The 16,262-nt window shown below is 40.3% G+C and overlaps 1 protein-coding gene across 1 annotated transcript in view; it reads left to right on the top strand.

Annotated features, from left to right (window-relative positions):
- The first annotated feature begins 16,071 nt into the window (after window positions 1-16,071).
- Window positions 16,072-16,262, top strand: part of ptf1a (pancreas associated transcription factor 1a) — a 1,105-nt gene continuing 914 nt past the window's right edge. The window contains exon 1 of the mRNA XM_060905224.1: window positions 16,072-16,262. This exon is cut by the window's right edge and continues 398 nt beyond it. Within this exon, the coding sequence (XP_060761207.1) occupies window positions 16,072-16,262 (191 nt within the window).

Genomic DNA, 16,262 nt, shown 5'->3' with positions numbered 1-16,262 from the left:
AATCCACACACTAACACAGCACATACATCACTCACACACACACACACACACACACCTGCACTCGCGCACATTACTACTGAAAGCACAAACACGCCAGCCTGATCTGATTCAGAGAGAGGAGCGCTATCAACACACACACACACTAAACACACGACACATCATAGCATTGCATTAGTGATCATGTCATCCATATTCACTGCTCTCGTTCACCTTAAAAATATTTCATAATCTTCTATAATATAAATTTTCTGGAGGAAAAAAAAGTCCTTCAGTTCCAGTCATGTGGGCGTGGCCACCTACTGCTCATTTGTTTTTCAGTGAGATATATACAGAGACAGATATATATAGAGAGAGACAGTAGGTATCTGGATTAACATCCTCGGTCTTCAACTCTTCATGTTATTTTATTTCAAGAAATTATTTCCAGAAAATATTTAAAGCGTCTTCCAAGACGATTAAACCCAAATTGCCTCCTGTTCACTATCCATGCTCACTACATAGGGTTTAACATAAGCGCGTAGTGCACTACATATACAACAGAATTCTGAGTTTCAGCCGCAAATAAATAGCAAAAAATAAATAAATAAAAGTTGTGTTAATTAAAATATTGTTTCAGAGCCATTTTTGTACAAACAAACAACACAAAATTAAAAAGTTCAGTGTTATCATTAGATGTCGTTAGATGTAGGTTTAGAACTGAAAGTACGTAGATCATGGTTTCATAACTGTTTAAATTATGGGGGTTTTTTTAGAAATGTTATAAATATTTAAATATATTTTATTCTAATTATCGTACACAATAAAATTCTTTCTGACATGAACAATATGGAATCACATTGTATCGTAATAATATCGTATGGAATCGGCTCTGAATCAATTCATTAACTCTTTTACATTTTATACATCAGATCGTCGATTTCTCATTACACTCAAACACACACACACACACACACACATACAGTGTCCTGGCGCTGAATGGATGGGCGGAGTGTTTGTATATAATCTGTGATATACTGTTCCTCTACTGCTACCAGGGATACCACAGCAGGTCTCTGGGTTTTTTATTTATTTATTTATTTCCTCTCGGATTCGTCTCTGAACTCTTCCTCACCATGTATAATATTTCTCTTCATCCCTCCGACGTCACATCTGTCTCCTGCTGAAGCCTGGACCACTTCTAATCTAATCTAATCTATCTAATCTATAGCCCTTGGAACCTTGGACGTTTGTCATCGTACAAATCCACCTTCCTGCCTCGGAAGAGACAATCCTGATCATCCGTAGCACGGATCAAGTCATGTGTGAGAAATCAGATCAGAGGGTACAGGTCAAATGATGACCTCACCTACTGGAAACACTGCATTGATTTTTTTTCCCCACAAATGTGAAGGTGTTTATGGAACAATCTGGACAAAGATGTCGAAATTTTACCCCAAATGTCGTCAACCAGGCCATGTCAGCGTCTTTAGTTTTCCACCAGAGTTACGAGGCTACTGTCGCTAAAGTGTAACGACGTCATTAAGAATCTTTTCCATTATCAAGCTTTCTAAGCTCCGCCTTCAAACTTTATTTTAAGAGGTGGGTCCAAAAGGGCAGAAAGATACCAAAGGGCTTTTTGAGGACCACACCCAAGTTACTGTACAGAGCTAGCTACGTAGTGTTTAGTAATTTTACGCTTCTGCAGTAAGTTTGTTAGTGTGACCGTCAAGCTAGCTAAACAGGTTAGCTTTATTTAATAATTTAGCAAACAGTGCTGTATGATGAGTAATGGTCGAATTCAGAGTCAATCACATTCTACTCAAGAAAAATGTGTTAACTTGTACACGGGTGATTTTAATAATCTGGACACCCAGAAAACTGGCTTGAGCAGGTGCGTAACCCGAGTCTGAATAGAGTGCTTCGAGGTCAGCGCGCACCCGGCGGCGGCCATATTGGAAGTCAAAGTGTGCTGTGTCAGTGCATTGTTGTTGTCCAGCGAAGCAAAAAGGGGTGACAATGCCGAATACGTGCGTCATTGTTGGCTGTAGTAGCCGGGGGGAAAAGGGTGGCAAAAGCTTCCACAGACTCCCTAAAGTCGTGACTAACCAGGGAATTGCAGCACAGGAGAAAAGCGAGCGGAGGAGACGACAGTGGCTGGCTGCCATTAACCAATCAAATTTAGGACAACTTGACTGTATCCGGATTTGTTCTGATCACTTTGTGACAGGTAGGTTAATATTGTCTTGAATTTCATAGTTACTAAAATAGTGACTAAAATAGTTATTTTAATTTCATAGTTACCGGTAGCATCCAGTATGCCGGCTGTTGTGTGACCGTCGTTCTTTCCCTCAGTCTCGTGGCCGCTTCAACATAAAACAACAGGGAAGCAACATGGGAGCAACATTCCACAAGTCCAGCAATCCAGTTGCAATGTGCACACAAAATAGCATGTCTCTTGTCAACTATTATCCAGGGGTGTAGACGAGGCTGGGATAGACTCTGCGAGTGTAACACTTTCCCTCTGATCACTTTTGTCTCTCCGTCTTCAGCAGTAAACACCGACACATCGCGGACCCAACCGGACACAAATCTATCATATGCTTCCATGCTCTTGTAGTTCTGGAAATCCTTTAGTTCACAAAATGGACTTGGGTGAACCACTAGATACAGTGGTGCTTGAAATTTTGTGAACCCTTTAGAATTTTCTATATTTCTGCATAAATATGACCTAAAACATCATCAGATTTTCACACAAGTCCTAAAAGTAGATAAAGAGAACCCAGTTAAACAAATGAGACAAAAATATTATACTTGGTCATTTATTTATTAAGGAAAATGATCCAATATTACATATCTGTGAGTGGCAAAAGTATGTGAACCTTTGCTTTCAGTATCTGGTGTGACCCCCTTGTGCAGCAATAACTGCAACTAAACGTTTGCGGTAACTGTTGATCAGTCCTGCACACCGGCTTGGAGGAATTTTAGCCCGTTCCTCCATACAGAACAGCTTCAACTCTGGGATGTTGGTGGGTTTCCTCACATGAACTGCTCGCTTCAGGTCCTTCCACAACATTTCAATTGGATTAAGGTCAGGACTTTGACTTGGCCATTCCAAAACATTAACTTTATTCTTCTTTAACCATTCTTTGATAGAACGACTTGTGTGCTTAGGGTCGTTGTCTTGCTGCATGACCCACCTTCTCTTGAGATTCAGTTCATGGACAGATGTCCTGACATTTTCCTTTAGAATTCACTGGTATAATTCAGAATTCATTGTTCCATCAATGATGGCAAGCCGTCCTGGCCCAGATGCAGCAAAACAGGCCCAAACCATGATACTGACACCACCATGTTTCACAGATGGGATAAGGTTCTTATGCTGGAATGCAGTGTTTTCCTTTCTCCAAACATAACGCTTCTCATTTAAACCAAAAGGTTATATTTTGGTCTCATCCGTCCACAAAACATTTTTCCAATAGCCTTCTGGCTTGTCCGTGTGATCTTTAGCAAACTGCAGACGAGCAGCAATATGTTTTTTGGAGAGCAGTGGCCTTCTCCTTGCAAACCTACCATGCACACCATTGTTGTTCAGTGTTCTCCTGATGGCGGACTCATGAACATTAACATTAGCCAATGTGAGAGAGGCCTTCAGTTGCTTAGAAGTTACCCTGAGGTCCTTTGTGACCTCGCTGACTATTACACACCTTGCTCTTGGAGTGATCTTTGTTGGTTGACCACTCCTGGGGAGGGGAACAATGGTCTTGAATTTCCTCCATTTGTACATAATCTGTCTGACTGTTGATTGGTGGAGTCCAAACTCTTTAGAGATGTTTTTGTAAACTTTTCCAGCCTGATAAGCATCAACAACACTTTTTCTGAGGTCCTCAGAAATCTCCTTTGTTTGTGCCATGATACACTTCCACAAACATGTGTTGTGAAGATCAGACTTTGATAGATCCCTGTTCTTTAAATAAAACAGGGTGCCCACTCACACCTGATTGTCATCCCATTGATTGAAAACACCTGACTCTAATTTCACTTTCAAATTAACTGCTAATCCTAGAGGTTCACATACTTTTGCCACTCACAGATATGTAATATTGGATCATTTTCCTTAATAAACAAATGACCAAGTATAATATTTTTGTCTCATTTGTTTAACTGGGCTCTCTTTATCTACTTTTAGGACTTGTGTGAAAATCTGATGATGTTTTAGGTTATATTTATGCAGAAATATAGAAAATTCTAAAGGGTTCACAAACTTTCAAGCACCACTGTAGTTCACAAGATCTATGTATGTTAAATGCGGCAACAAGCTGGGGTCAGCTTTCCATTCCTTCTCACTAACAGTGTATGGATCTACATTCCCAATGAAACGTACCTTCTCAGCATAACGCTCCCGTGCCTGCTTATCCAAACTTTCACAGTAGTGCTCCATCTCTTCAGATGTCTAAATTCGTAAAAAATCAAAGCTTTTAAGCCCTCTAACGCGGAAATGAATCGCTAAATGTGTACTCTATGATGTGTACTCTATGAGCGCTCTGGCACGAGTGACTTCCAAGATGGCCGCGCACGCGCAGTGTTACTATTTTTAGCATCATCTCGGAGCCCTCTATACAACGAAACTTTCCTACATATTGATGTAACTTTTGGACTTGGGTCACCAACTTTAACTTTTTGAGTTTAGCTAACATGCCACAGTGACGGCTCTGATTTCTGTTTAATACCACGTTAGCTTGTTTTCCATGTGTGGTTTGCGGGAGACGTTTACAATAAAGCTTTTGAGTGAGACTGACTGTTAGCGAGATTAGCCTCATGTCTGATTGACAGCATTAGTGGTAAGTTTAATCTTTCACCAAATTGTTCCTTAAACACTTTGAACAGACGGAAACTTCCGGTTCGACTTCATTCGCCTTTCTCTCAGTCATGTGACTTTATACTTCTGTATTTCCAACTGCATTTTTCCTTAATTGTAACGTTTGGGTGAAACGCAGCAGCAGGACAGGGTATGTTATGTTAAAAAGCAATATTTCATTCCTAATCAGCGTTACACTGATGATGTAGAGGCCTACTGCGCGTAAAAGCCGGATTATTGCTAACGAAAGAAGATGCCTTCACTATTCTGTAGCTACTTCTGTTTCCTCTCCTGTTGCTTGCTATTGTAAACGCTTCTCAGTGACCCCGCCCCTCTCGAGGAAATGTGTTCTCTGTTTTAAATCCTGTGACGCGTTTAGAAACATATCGTTTAGTGCATATTATACAGATTTACTTCCTTTTTTATGTAGAATTCAGATCTTTTATGGATATAAGCCAAGAGCGGTGCTTAACGTAGCCCCGCCCCCTAAAAAATAAAGTTTATCAAGTGTTTAAATGAGACAAAAACTATAAGCGCAAATGTTCAAGCTAAGTTCATCCTTCTTATAGCCTACTACCGTGTTTTTTTTAATGTACACTGTATTGTCGCCCATTGGGGGAGTGGCTCTCGGTCATGTGACTCAGTTTGTCCAATCCTGCCAGGTGGGCCGGACTTATCTCAGGACGAAACATGGACGCAGTGGGCGCAGCAAAATCAGGGTCTCCCAGTGGTCGTGTTCTGTGTTTATTGAGTGTGTGTGTGTGTGTGTGTGTGTGTGAGTGAACAGATGCGTGATGTGTGTGTGGTTTTTTTTTTTTGTGTGTCTGTCTCGAAAAGTGCTTCCTAACTTCGTTTCTGTTTGGATGAAGTCGAGTAGCCTCCTAAATCTGTGCACACGACCCTTATTTTAGTCCATAGTGTTTGTACAGAATACTTTACAACGACACGCATGCAGACCTGTTACCATAGAAACACTGTATATCCTATTTGTACTTTAATTCTTGTATTTATTTACTTACTTATTTATTTACATTTTTAATGTATTTATTTATTGTTGATTTTCTTTTTGTACGGTTTGGGTTCTGTTCAGTGATCGGTCATGCTCCCTTCATTTTGTGAATATGTTGTACTGTATGTATAGACATGATGTGTGCAGACAGACGACGAACACACAATAAATTCCGCAAACTTTTATTCCTCTCGCTGTCTATAACTCACGCAACACACACTTCCATTACTGATATGGAGGAAAGTGTTTATCTACAGCACCTGCCCATTCCCATGGCTTTAGGATTTCATCCTCTGGGTTCCTCAGAGCCGACTCATTCGCTTTCTGCACTTTGTTTCACGTAAAGCTTCCTGATGCCATTTTCTTGGCCCCTAACTTGCTCGTATTATCTGCTAGGTCCCTAAATCCTTTGCCACTACCTCCTCAACCTCTATCTTCTAAGCCCCTAACATTTTGGCCCCGGCTGCTCAGTCACTAACTGCTTGGCCCCTGTGTTTCAGAGTTTTGATGATTAGTTTAAAGCTTTCTAATGTCCTTTGTTTGGTCCCTAGCTGCTTGACCCCTAACTTCATATACTGTAATCATCTGCTTGGCCTTGACAGCTTCCTGAGATAAATTGCTGTTCCTGCTTGGCCCCAGTTACAGTAGTCCTGGCTTCTAAACTTTCCTGATGTCATTTGCTTGGCCCCTTAGTTCCTTCACTCCTTGTTTATTATATTTTCTAACGTTATCATCTTGGGCCGTTGCGAATAAATCTTCTTAAGATACCTAATGCCATCTGCTTGATCACAAACAACCTAAAGTTAGCATCTTCTGCTCTTAACTTGTTGATGTTAGCTTCATGAATTAATGCACTCTTAAAACTTCCTGTTCTAACCTGCTTGGTCTCTAGCCTGGACAGAACACAGCTGCAATTCTGACTTTAGACACCAGAGGAAGTGTCGCTGAGCTTGGGTTCCCTGTAGTGCCTCTTGTGGTCCCAAAAAGCTTAGGGAACCAGACTGTGGACTTTTTATTGCTTTATCAGAACTGTTTACTGACACAAGTATCAGGAACACCAATTTTAGCCAAAAAGAGTTTCTTTCTTTCTTTCTTTCTTTCTTTCTTTCTTTCTTTCTTATTTATTAAACGTGATTAGAATTTTTATATGGATATATATTTTGCAGGTTTTTGTCTAGTTTTGTCCATTTTTGTGTATGTATTTGTTATGGTGAAATTTGATTTTTGTTGTTTTTTTATCTTGGTAGCGTGGGCGCATGTGAGCATATCCGCATGAAATATGCGCATTATAAATATTAAATTATTATTATTATTATTATTATTATTATTATTATTATTATTATTAATTTATTTAAGCTTCTTAAAGCTCAGAAACTTTAAAACAAGTTTTTGTTATAGGCCTTGACCTAGAACTTTTAGGGGTTCTGTAGGACAGAGGATATACATTATGTCCACTTTTTTTTTTTAATAAGAAGGGGTTTCATAGATTTCTAATGGTTCCAGCTTTATAAGAGTTTTATTTGGAACCTCTCTGAAAGGGAAACCCACTGTCGTAGGATCATCTACAAAACTTCTGAGCTTTTACCATGAACCTCAAAGTTTCCATCGAGGACAAATCTAAGAACCTTTCAAGATACTAGATGGAGGGTATTTCAAGGTACATAATTAGACCAATTTAAGGATCACTTTTGTACAAATCTTTAGAAAAATGGTTCTTTGAGTTTCTTGCTTTCTAAGTGGGTTCTACTTGGGAACTTTTTACAGTTAATTCCTCTGATTTATGGTCTTATATAGAACTTTTAAGAGTTTTCCCATCTGCTAGTTTTTTATTTCATAAAGCCTTATAATGCATGAACTCTAGCTGTTGCAGTTAGGTGCTTAAAACATGGGTTCTTCAAGGGGTTCTTTGGACAATTGAGGGTTCTCAGGTTATTAGAAGGGTTAGAATGTCTGAGAGGGAAACATGCTGCTGTTTCATTCTCTCAGAGGAACAACTGAAGAACCCTTAAGGTTCAATGTCATAGTGAAGATTTAACATCTTTGTGTAAATATTTGTTCCTGCACACAACCTTTTTTGCATTGCACATTATAATGTTTAATGTTTTGTTCATTCATTTGATGATGTATTTTCCTCCTTAAATGCTGGATATGGAGAACATTTTGGGACTTGAGACTTACTCCTGCAGTATGCCATAGACAAAGTCACCAGCATGGCATGGGACGAAGAAGAAGCTGAGGTAAGTCTTTGGCTTGTTTAGTCTTCATGTATCTGTCTTAAGCTGAAATACAGTGAAGTGAAATGGAAAAGCCATCACTTTAATTAGTATGTAGAAGAGTCTGAATGACTGTGGATTGGAACTAAAAGGATCATCAATTCAAAACCTAAGAGAAAATTTACGAGATGTTTCATTTATTTACTCTGAAGCACTGAGACATTATGTTTTAGCATAGTATTAAAATTAATGATTAGCTATTTCTATTCCATCTTATTCTATCTTGCTGTAAAGGACTAGACCAAAGCCCCTGTTCTAATCTCTGTGAACTCCATTGTTTCTTTAAACATAGCAATAATGGAAATAATAATAGACCGACTTGAATGTAAACTTGTCTTAAATTTTAAAAATGAATTTTTTTCTGCACTGTTGAATGAACATCTTCATGTCTGTCCTGAATTATCTGTATTCCATGATGCTAAAGGAGTGTTAAAGTAAAGCTCAGCCCTGCGTGGGAGTCTGCTGAATGCTCAAACTCTCAGGAACAGCCTGAGGGCAAACACAGCTTCTGCAGATTAACACAGAAATCAATGAGTCGAGGTTATGATGGCTGAATCAATAATCCTCTTAAATCTTAAAGAAGATAAACCTATTAATGTGCACAGCACCTTTAAAACAAATGTTTCCCAGTTGCAGAATGGGTCCAATATGAATATTAGGATTGTATTAGATTAAATATAGTTTGGGAGGAAAAGGGTACTGAGCCCTTTAGGGTACTAAATTACTTCTTAGTGGAGTACATGGTATCTTTAAAACTTTAAAGTATCATTATACTTTTTTTTTTAAAGGTCACTATATTTACATTATCAGGCGAAGGATGCAAAATAAAGGTACTAACGATAAGGGTACCACCCCAGGGATAAGTTAGTACTCTTGTTTCTTTCTGATAATAATGATTAGCATCTGATCCAATCAGTGCACTTGGTGAGTTATAAATAAGCTCTATGGTTACGCAGTAATAATAATAAACTTATCTTAGCCCAAATGAAAAATAACGTTTAAAATAACTTTAAGAAGAAATGTGACGTCACAGGATTGAGCCTTTATGCACTAATGACACGTTCCTGGATGCAAGCTTGTGCCACTGAGTGAGTGTATAAGTTTATAAATGGGTCTTTTTCGTGCTGGCTGCTTTAAAGGGTGGAATTCACGCATTGGTGCTGGACTACATGGACACAGAGACCGGAAAATCAGGACACAATGTCTCAGCTGAAAAACAAGTGTTGATGCTCTGCATCCCTCCAGCGCGCCTCTAATTTCTCCCGCAGTCTGCAGAGCGGAGCGGCTCCTGCGCGCGCGCTGTGCCGCATGTGGTGGGGTTCCCAGGATCCCCAGCCTCCATCCCACCGGGTCCGGGGTTGCCAGATTTAGGAATGGAGTTGGGAATCATGAATTTTTGCTGCTGCAGTTGGCCATGAGATGACTGGCTGTGATGGTTTTCAAATAAACTTTAACCTGCTACCAAACCATTCGCGCATTTTACTGACTGATCTTTACATGTATTATCATGCGATCATTTTAAGAGTCTTTTATGATGTTTGAAACAAATTTCCTTTCAAGTTATCTCTAATCCCAAACCATAAACACATTGTATTTACTCATCACTCTTTCAGCCCAAGAGCTCACAGGAAAGAACCCCAGTGTTGCCAAACTGGGCAGATTGTTTGTTTTCAAATTAACATCATTATAGGAGTTCCCCAGGATTGTACTGTAGGTTCCTGGAGAAGAAGTTCTAAATCTTTTTCAGATGATCTGCTTTGGCTTGAAAGTTTAAATGTTTTCAGTTAGACTGTAGCCTAGTGTCTGACCTGCTAAATAACGCAAACAAACCAGGTTTTAATCACGGATTTAATACACCAAAGAGCTCACAGGAATGAACCCCAGTGCTAAAAATATTTTCCTATGTTCTGCATATAGTGTCACTCAAAATCAGAGGTTTCCAAATCTGGTGCTGGAGAACCACATTCATTTTCAATTAATCATCTAATTAGCAGCTTTTCCTGAGTGGAAATGAGTGTGTTGGAGCAGGAAAACACTACAGTGTGCAGGACAAAGGGTATACTCCACGACCAGAGTGGGGAACCTGTGCTATGAATGAATGAATGAATGAATGTTAAACTGAGATCTTAAGGGATTGACAAATTATGGATCAATCACTTGATTTAAATTCTTTAAACAAACTTCCTTGAGGCACTTTTTCGTATTCTGATGGTGGAACAGTCAGAAAAACCTCTAGATCATCCAGCTTCTTTATATGACTGATTTTTTTCCATTAATACATTGCATTTCATAATCATGCAAACAAGAAATGAACAGCTTCAGACTCATTACTTTATTATTGGAGTATTTCTCTTCTTCTTTTTTCTTTTTTCCCCTCTCGTGAATCTCAATTATATGAACACTTTGATGAAAATCTGGCAACCTGGTACTGATAGACTGATTTTTCGTGTACCTGGGCACTTAAGAGCATAAAGAATCCATTAGAAGCTTTTTAGTACAAGGCCAAAGCGCGAGGCCTTTTGTGTTCCACCATTAGCCAAAACGAACAAAAGGCAGTTTAAGAATATAAAGTATTTTGTTTATTCTTTATCGATTGCCACAAGGGTAAGTCTTTTTAACAGGTTTAAATTTATTGGTGCATGATGTCACGGCATGGTTGTGAAGGCTGAGAAGGTTCTGGCATTTTGAGGTCAGTGTTTTACCTCAAATCTCAGTCCCCTGAGCCCACAGTACTATATACTGCTCTTACCTCACTGTATCACCTTAACAAACTCGTATACTAAGGGAATAAGGGGGAATATTGTTAGATCATTCAATTAATGCCACTGAACTCCTTCATCACCGCCTCCTTTCTTTTAATGTCCTAATCTAATCCTGTTTAACACTGCAGATTACACGGATTAGCCAGTAGAGAGGATTGAACCTTTTGGGAACACATTTTGTTTTCAGTTCATGAAAGTGCATGCTCCAAGAAAAAGAAAAAAAAGGTCAGCCTCATCCTTTTTCCCCCTTTGGCTTCCTTCATCTGCTCCTGCAGGCTTCCAGCTAGCACCGACTGTACGCTATAATGCGTCACGTGACCCATGGACGTGGAAAGACGTGTCATTTATAATATTCCCCATTGTACCGTCTGTTCAAAAAAAAAAGAGAAAAGAAAACACAAATCCGAGATCCAAGTGTTGCTATTCCCAGGCCGGCCCCCGGTCTGCAGCGGTCACCGCCGCCGCTGCGGCTCTGACATTGCGCGTAATTGATTGTGTGAAGGTGGCGGTCACGGTGGCGCCGTCTGCGCTCCTCCACCAGCGCGCGCGTCCCGGTCCACCTGTTCTGCGTCACTGTGAACGCGTGGAGTTCCGAAATGGAGTTTTAGCTCAATAAATGTTGTGCATGGTGAAGGTGGAAACTGGTGTAAAAAGCGAAATGTGAACTGTGTGTGTGTTTAATTCTCCTCCTCCCATATTCAGTGTTGTGAATACTTACACACTGGCTAATCCACCATGCTGGACATTGTCCACTCTTATCCAACTGTCCTACCCTGTCCTATAGCGCGCATTTATTTTATATTTTGTACTTTTTTAAAAAAAAAAATCTACTTTATTACTGTATTATAATCTATAATTGTGACTCGATCAGACAACGCATCAGTTCTACATTAGTCTTGTCAGAAAATTAAACGATATGTAGCATATTTTTGGCTATTTCTATTATTAATATTAAAATGCCTCCAGCATTAAAATATACAGTATGAAGAAGTAGGCTATCAACTTATGGCGGAAGTGCGCATGCGCAGAAGGCTATCCATAGACTATAGACCATAATCATTATCGTTTCTTTTCACTCAAATAATTAGTTCAAAGCCATCTTTAAATAAAAAATTACAGTGGCACTTTGTGAATAATTTGTACTTTTATAGAGTTACTTTTAGAAAACAAAACAATATGAACTGTAAGCTATACTTTTTCTTGTCGCTGCATCTTTAATCCTTTGTATCGATGATAAAGTGGACCTTTAATTGACATTTAAAAAAAAAAAGAGTTAAGCTTTAAAGGTGCACTAAACGCTTGAGGCAAAATAAAGCTCATCTGTCGAATGTTATCATGACCACAAATTTCTGGCTGAAAGTTTCCTCGTGTCTCATCATCACCATCATCATTATCATCAGTTGTCTAAAGCTGATATTCCTCTGGTATGAAATAAGAAGTCCTATCCGAAGTAAAGATTAAACACTTTTTAAACACAGATAAAGTTTTTGTGTCTGAATGCATTTATGTTAGGAAACATGCATCTACACTGCTCTGTATTTCTCTATAGGATGGGAAAATGTGTCTTTATTCACAAACTCTTGTAGCATGATGATCCAGTATGAAGAAAGTGTTTTTAATATTAAACTTTCTGGAATTAATAATTATCCTCCATTAAACTGCGCACCTGGTGGAGCAAACTAGGCTCGAAAGCTTTCGCAAAAAAAGAAAAAAAGAAGGGCTTCATTTACCCGAGTCGCAAAAGTCTCATTTATCTAACAAGTTACAGGTTTTGAAGTGTTAAGCGATTTGTTTTTTGGCACAGACCCCTGACCGCGCGGCGCTCCGACACCACAAAACATCTCCACGCTTTTTTTTTTTTTTTTCATAACGAGCCGATCCGAAAACATGCAGCACATTTATCACTACCTTTTTACACGGGCCTCGTTTCAGATGCGCTCTTTAGCATACAGGCTGCTGCAGGCTGTGGGTTTATTCAGCTCTTTGACTCTCTGAAACGCGCAAGTGGCAAGATTCCCACGGATCGAGCCTCAGAGCCTCACGCTGCAGCTTGCCGCGACAACCATTACACTTTTAGTACAGCCTCCTGTTCTCGAACACAAAATGACCCCCTCCAACTCTGTTTGAATAGGGTTTGTTGATGGACTCCAACCAGCCAGCATCTCAGGTACCAGCGTAATTTGTTGGCCCTCTTTGGCCACCACTGAGAGCCACGCTGCTGCTACCAGCCCCCCTCTATAATAAAACCATACGCGCCCTGTCCTCCAAACACTGCCTTATTTATTCATCCTTGTTGTTTAATGACCTCTCGAGTGAAATGAAGTGAGCTTAGTGGATGCTAGAACCCGAGCAGATAAAAGCCTCCCGTCCTGAAAGTGCCATCGAGCAGAAACTCCCAGTGTTGACTTTAACGCCTTGCTGGATAAAGTGTGAGTTCACTTTAAGAATTAATGCAACACTTCAGGTGCTCATTTAACTTACAGGTGTCAATGCAACACTGCTCATGCGCGCGCGCGCGCGTGTGTGTGTGTGTACACTGTATGTGTGTGAAACTGGTGTGAAACTGATCACTTTTATACGGTGTACTGATACTCCATGCGCAATTTGCGCAGGTGCACTTGGGGCTGCTCAGTATAACCACACACACACACACACACACACACACACACCTATTGCAGGATATCGTCGGTATTTTGCTCCTCTCGGTTCGATTTTTCCTCCCTGAATCAACAGCCTACTTCTTTTAGACATTTAATAAAATAACGATTGAAACATTTTCAACAGCTACTTTATGGTCATGCTGTATTCTCTTCAACATACTGTCAGGAAATATAAAGCTCAGGTTTCTTTTAAACGTTTCAGTTCATGGTTCTTTAATTAACCATTTTACCACATAATAAACATCTCCATAATGAAAATGTAGAGCCTGGAAACACATGTTGTCTTTGTTTTCCTGGCACTGCGATAACAAACTTACATAAATATATCTTTTCTTTTCCCCCAAATTGATTTTTACACACACGTGAGTTTCACATTAATCGTATATTAGGGTCTGCTTTTAAATAAATTTATCAACACCAAGAGTTAATGTTATGAAGTTATACAGATACGCATACTGCATGATTATCATCTTGCATCGTGAAGTAAAAAGAAATCTGTAGATGGACGCACTCGTGTGAGGATATACGCATGCGTAAAACTGCAGGTATAAAGGCTATAATTTAATATCATGTAGAAGTCTTTTTTTTTTAATTACGTGTTTAACGGAGATTGTAGGCTGACAAGGGCCGCATGGTGATGCAAGATGGCAGGATGGCAAAGTTTCAGCCCTTTGACCTCAAATCACAGTGTTGATGGAATTCATGCAGACTTCTGAAGTGCTGGAGATGTGACCCTTTCAGTGTAAGGAACTATAATTAATGATGATGATGATGATGATGATGATATAATTAGATGATGCTGTGCTCATGCGCCAAAGCGTGCGCCCCTGCTTATCTAAAATTTGTCAGAAGTTATTCAGGATGACTATCATCAGAAATCGGTTCTTTGAAACGTTATAACGCCCCCGTGAAGTTTCGTGCATCAAGTTTCTCATCAGTGTCTCTTCAAAAGGCGAGTGTTCCTTGTGTCTCGTTCGTGTCTTTAAAATAAAAAAAGAGCTCGCCACTGATTGATGGCCGCCTGTTCCTCTCTCTCTCTCTCTCTCTCTCTCTCTCTCTCCGTTTCTCGTGTATTTCATTGTGCGGCGGCGCTCGTGCTCTATCCGGAGCCGCGCGTCCCCCTCGGTAATGAAGTGGGCGAGCTCTTGAATGCTACCTGCCTTTTGAAAGAAGCCTTTTAAAAGGGTCGCAGGGGTCAACCTGCCTGGGTGACCTTTCAAAAGCAGTGCTCGCTCCGGCGCATTGTCCGGTTCCCGTGGGTGCCAAAAAACGCGCACGTGGACGCGCAAAAAGCTAATCAGCGCGAAGGAGGCAAACCAAAATCCCAAAGTCCTCCAGCACCTGAGTGGCTCTTCAATCATTGTTTACAAGCCACTGTTGTTGTTGGGTTTTGCTTCTTTTCACCCAATCAAGCTTTTATACTGAACTGACTGATGGCTCTTTATGGCGCAGCAGACTGAAGCTGTTTGCAAATGAGAAATCAATAAAGACAAATAATAATAATTGAAAAATTTATTAGACACAAAGTGCTATGGGCGGCACGGTGGTGTAGTGGTTAGCGCTGTCGCCTCACAGCAAGAAGGTCCGGGTTCGAGCCCCGTGGCCGGCGAGGGCCTTTCTGTGCGGAGTTTGCATGTTCTCCCCGTGTCCGCGTGGGTTTCCTCCGGGTGCTCCGGTTTCCCCCACAGTCCAAAGACTGAAACGTTAGGTTAACTGGTGACTCTAAATTGACCGTAGGTGTGAATGTGAATGGTTGTCTGTGTCTGTGTGTCAGCCCTGTGATGACCTGGCGACTTGTCCAGGGTGTACCCCGCCTTTCGCCCGTAGTCAGCTGGGATAGGCTCCAGCTTGCCTGCGACCCGGTAGAACAGGATAAAGCGGCTACAGATAATGAGATGAGATGAGAAAAAGTGCTATTAAAGTGTTGTTCAGTATCAACAGGCCATTCAATAACAACAGCCACGTGTAGAACTGCATTTTATTCAAAGTTGGTTAATGTTTGCAGACTGTTTGGGGAAGAGATATGAACAAAGGATGAAATGACTAAATGAATCATTAGACCAGTTTATCATCCAGCCACATATAGACTGATTATTGCTGTAAAAAAAGATCAACCGAATTTTAAAAAATGATTTTATAAACTTTATAATCTTCATAAACTTTTAGTCGTCTTTACAAAATTTTACCTCTAATTTATTATTATTATTATTGTTGTTGTTGTACCTTGTGGTTGCTGGTTGATTTCCATAAACTCTGTGAATGAACGAATAAAAGCCCACTAACCAGTCAAATGTGTTCCCTAATTAATTAACTGATAATAATGCTAATCGTCTTCTTGAGGATTAAGCGTCTGAGGGCAAAAACAAGGTGGGCGTGGCTTATGCTTAGGTGCGCTGCTTCTGTCGCTGCTCGTCGTTGATTGGCTGGCGCGGCCCGTTAATGGCACGCGCCTGTCGATGTCCTTATAAAACGTCTTCGCGTGCCGACTTTTTCCGAAATCGAAAAAAAAAATAATAATAAATACATAAATAGGATGGAGACCGTCCTGGATCCGTTTTCAGGCTTGGACTCTTTCTCCTCCGCTTATTTCGACGAGGATGAGTTCTTCACGGAGAGATGCTCGCGCGAGCACATGGACGCGGATGACTTCTTGGACGACGACGTGGACTTCCTCGCGAGCCAAATCCAAGAGTACTACGAGGACTGCCGCGCGCTCGATGAAGA

Source organism: Neoarius graeffei, chromosome 23 (genome assembly GCF_027579695.1).
Source record: "Neoarius graeffei isolate fNeoGra1 chromosome 23, fNeoGra1.pri, whole genome shotgun sequence".
NCBI classification, from domain to species: domain Eukaryota; kingdom Metazoa; phylum Chordata; class Actinopteri; order Siluriformes; family Ariidae; genus Neoarius; species Neoarius graeffei.
This window is presented reverse-complemented; position numbering and strand designations above follow the sequence as displayed.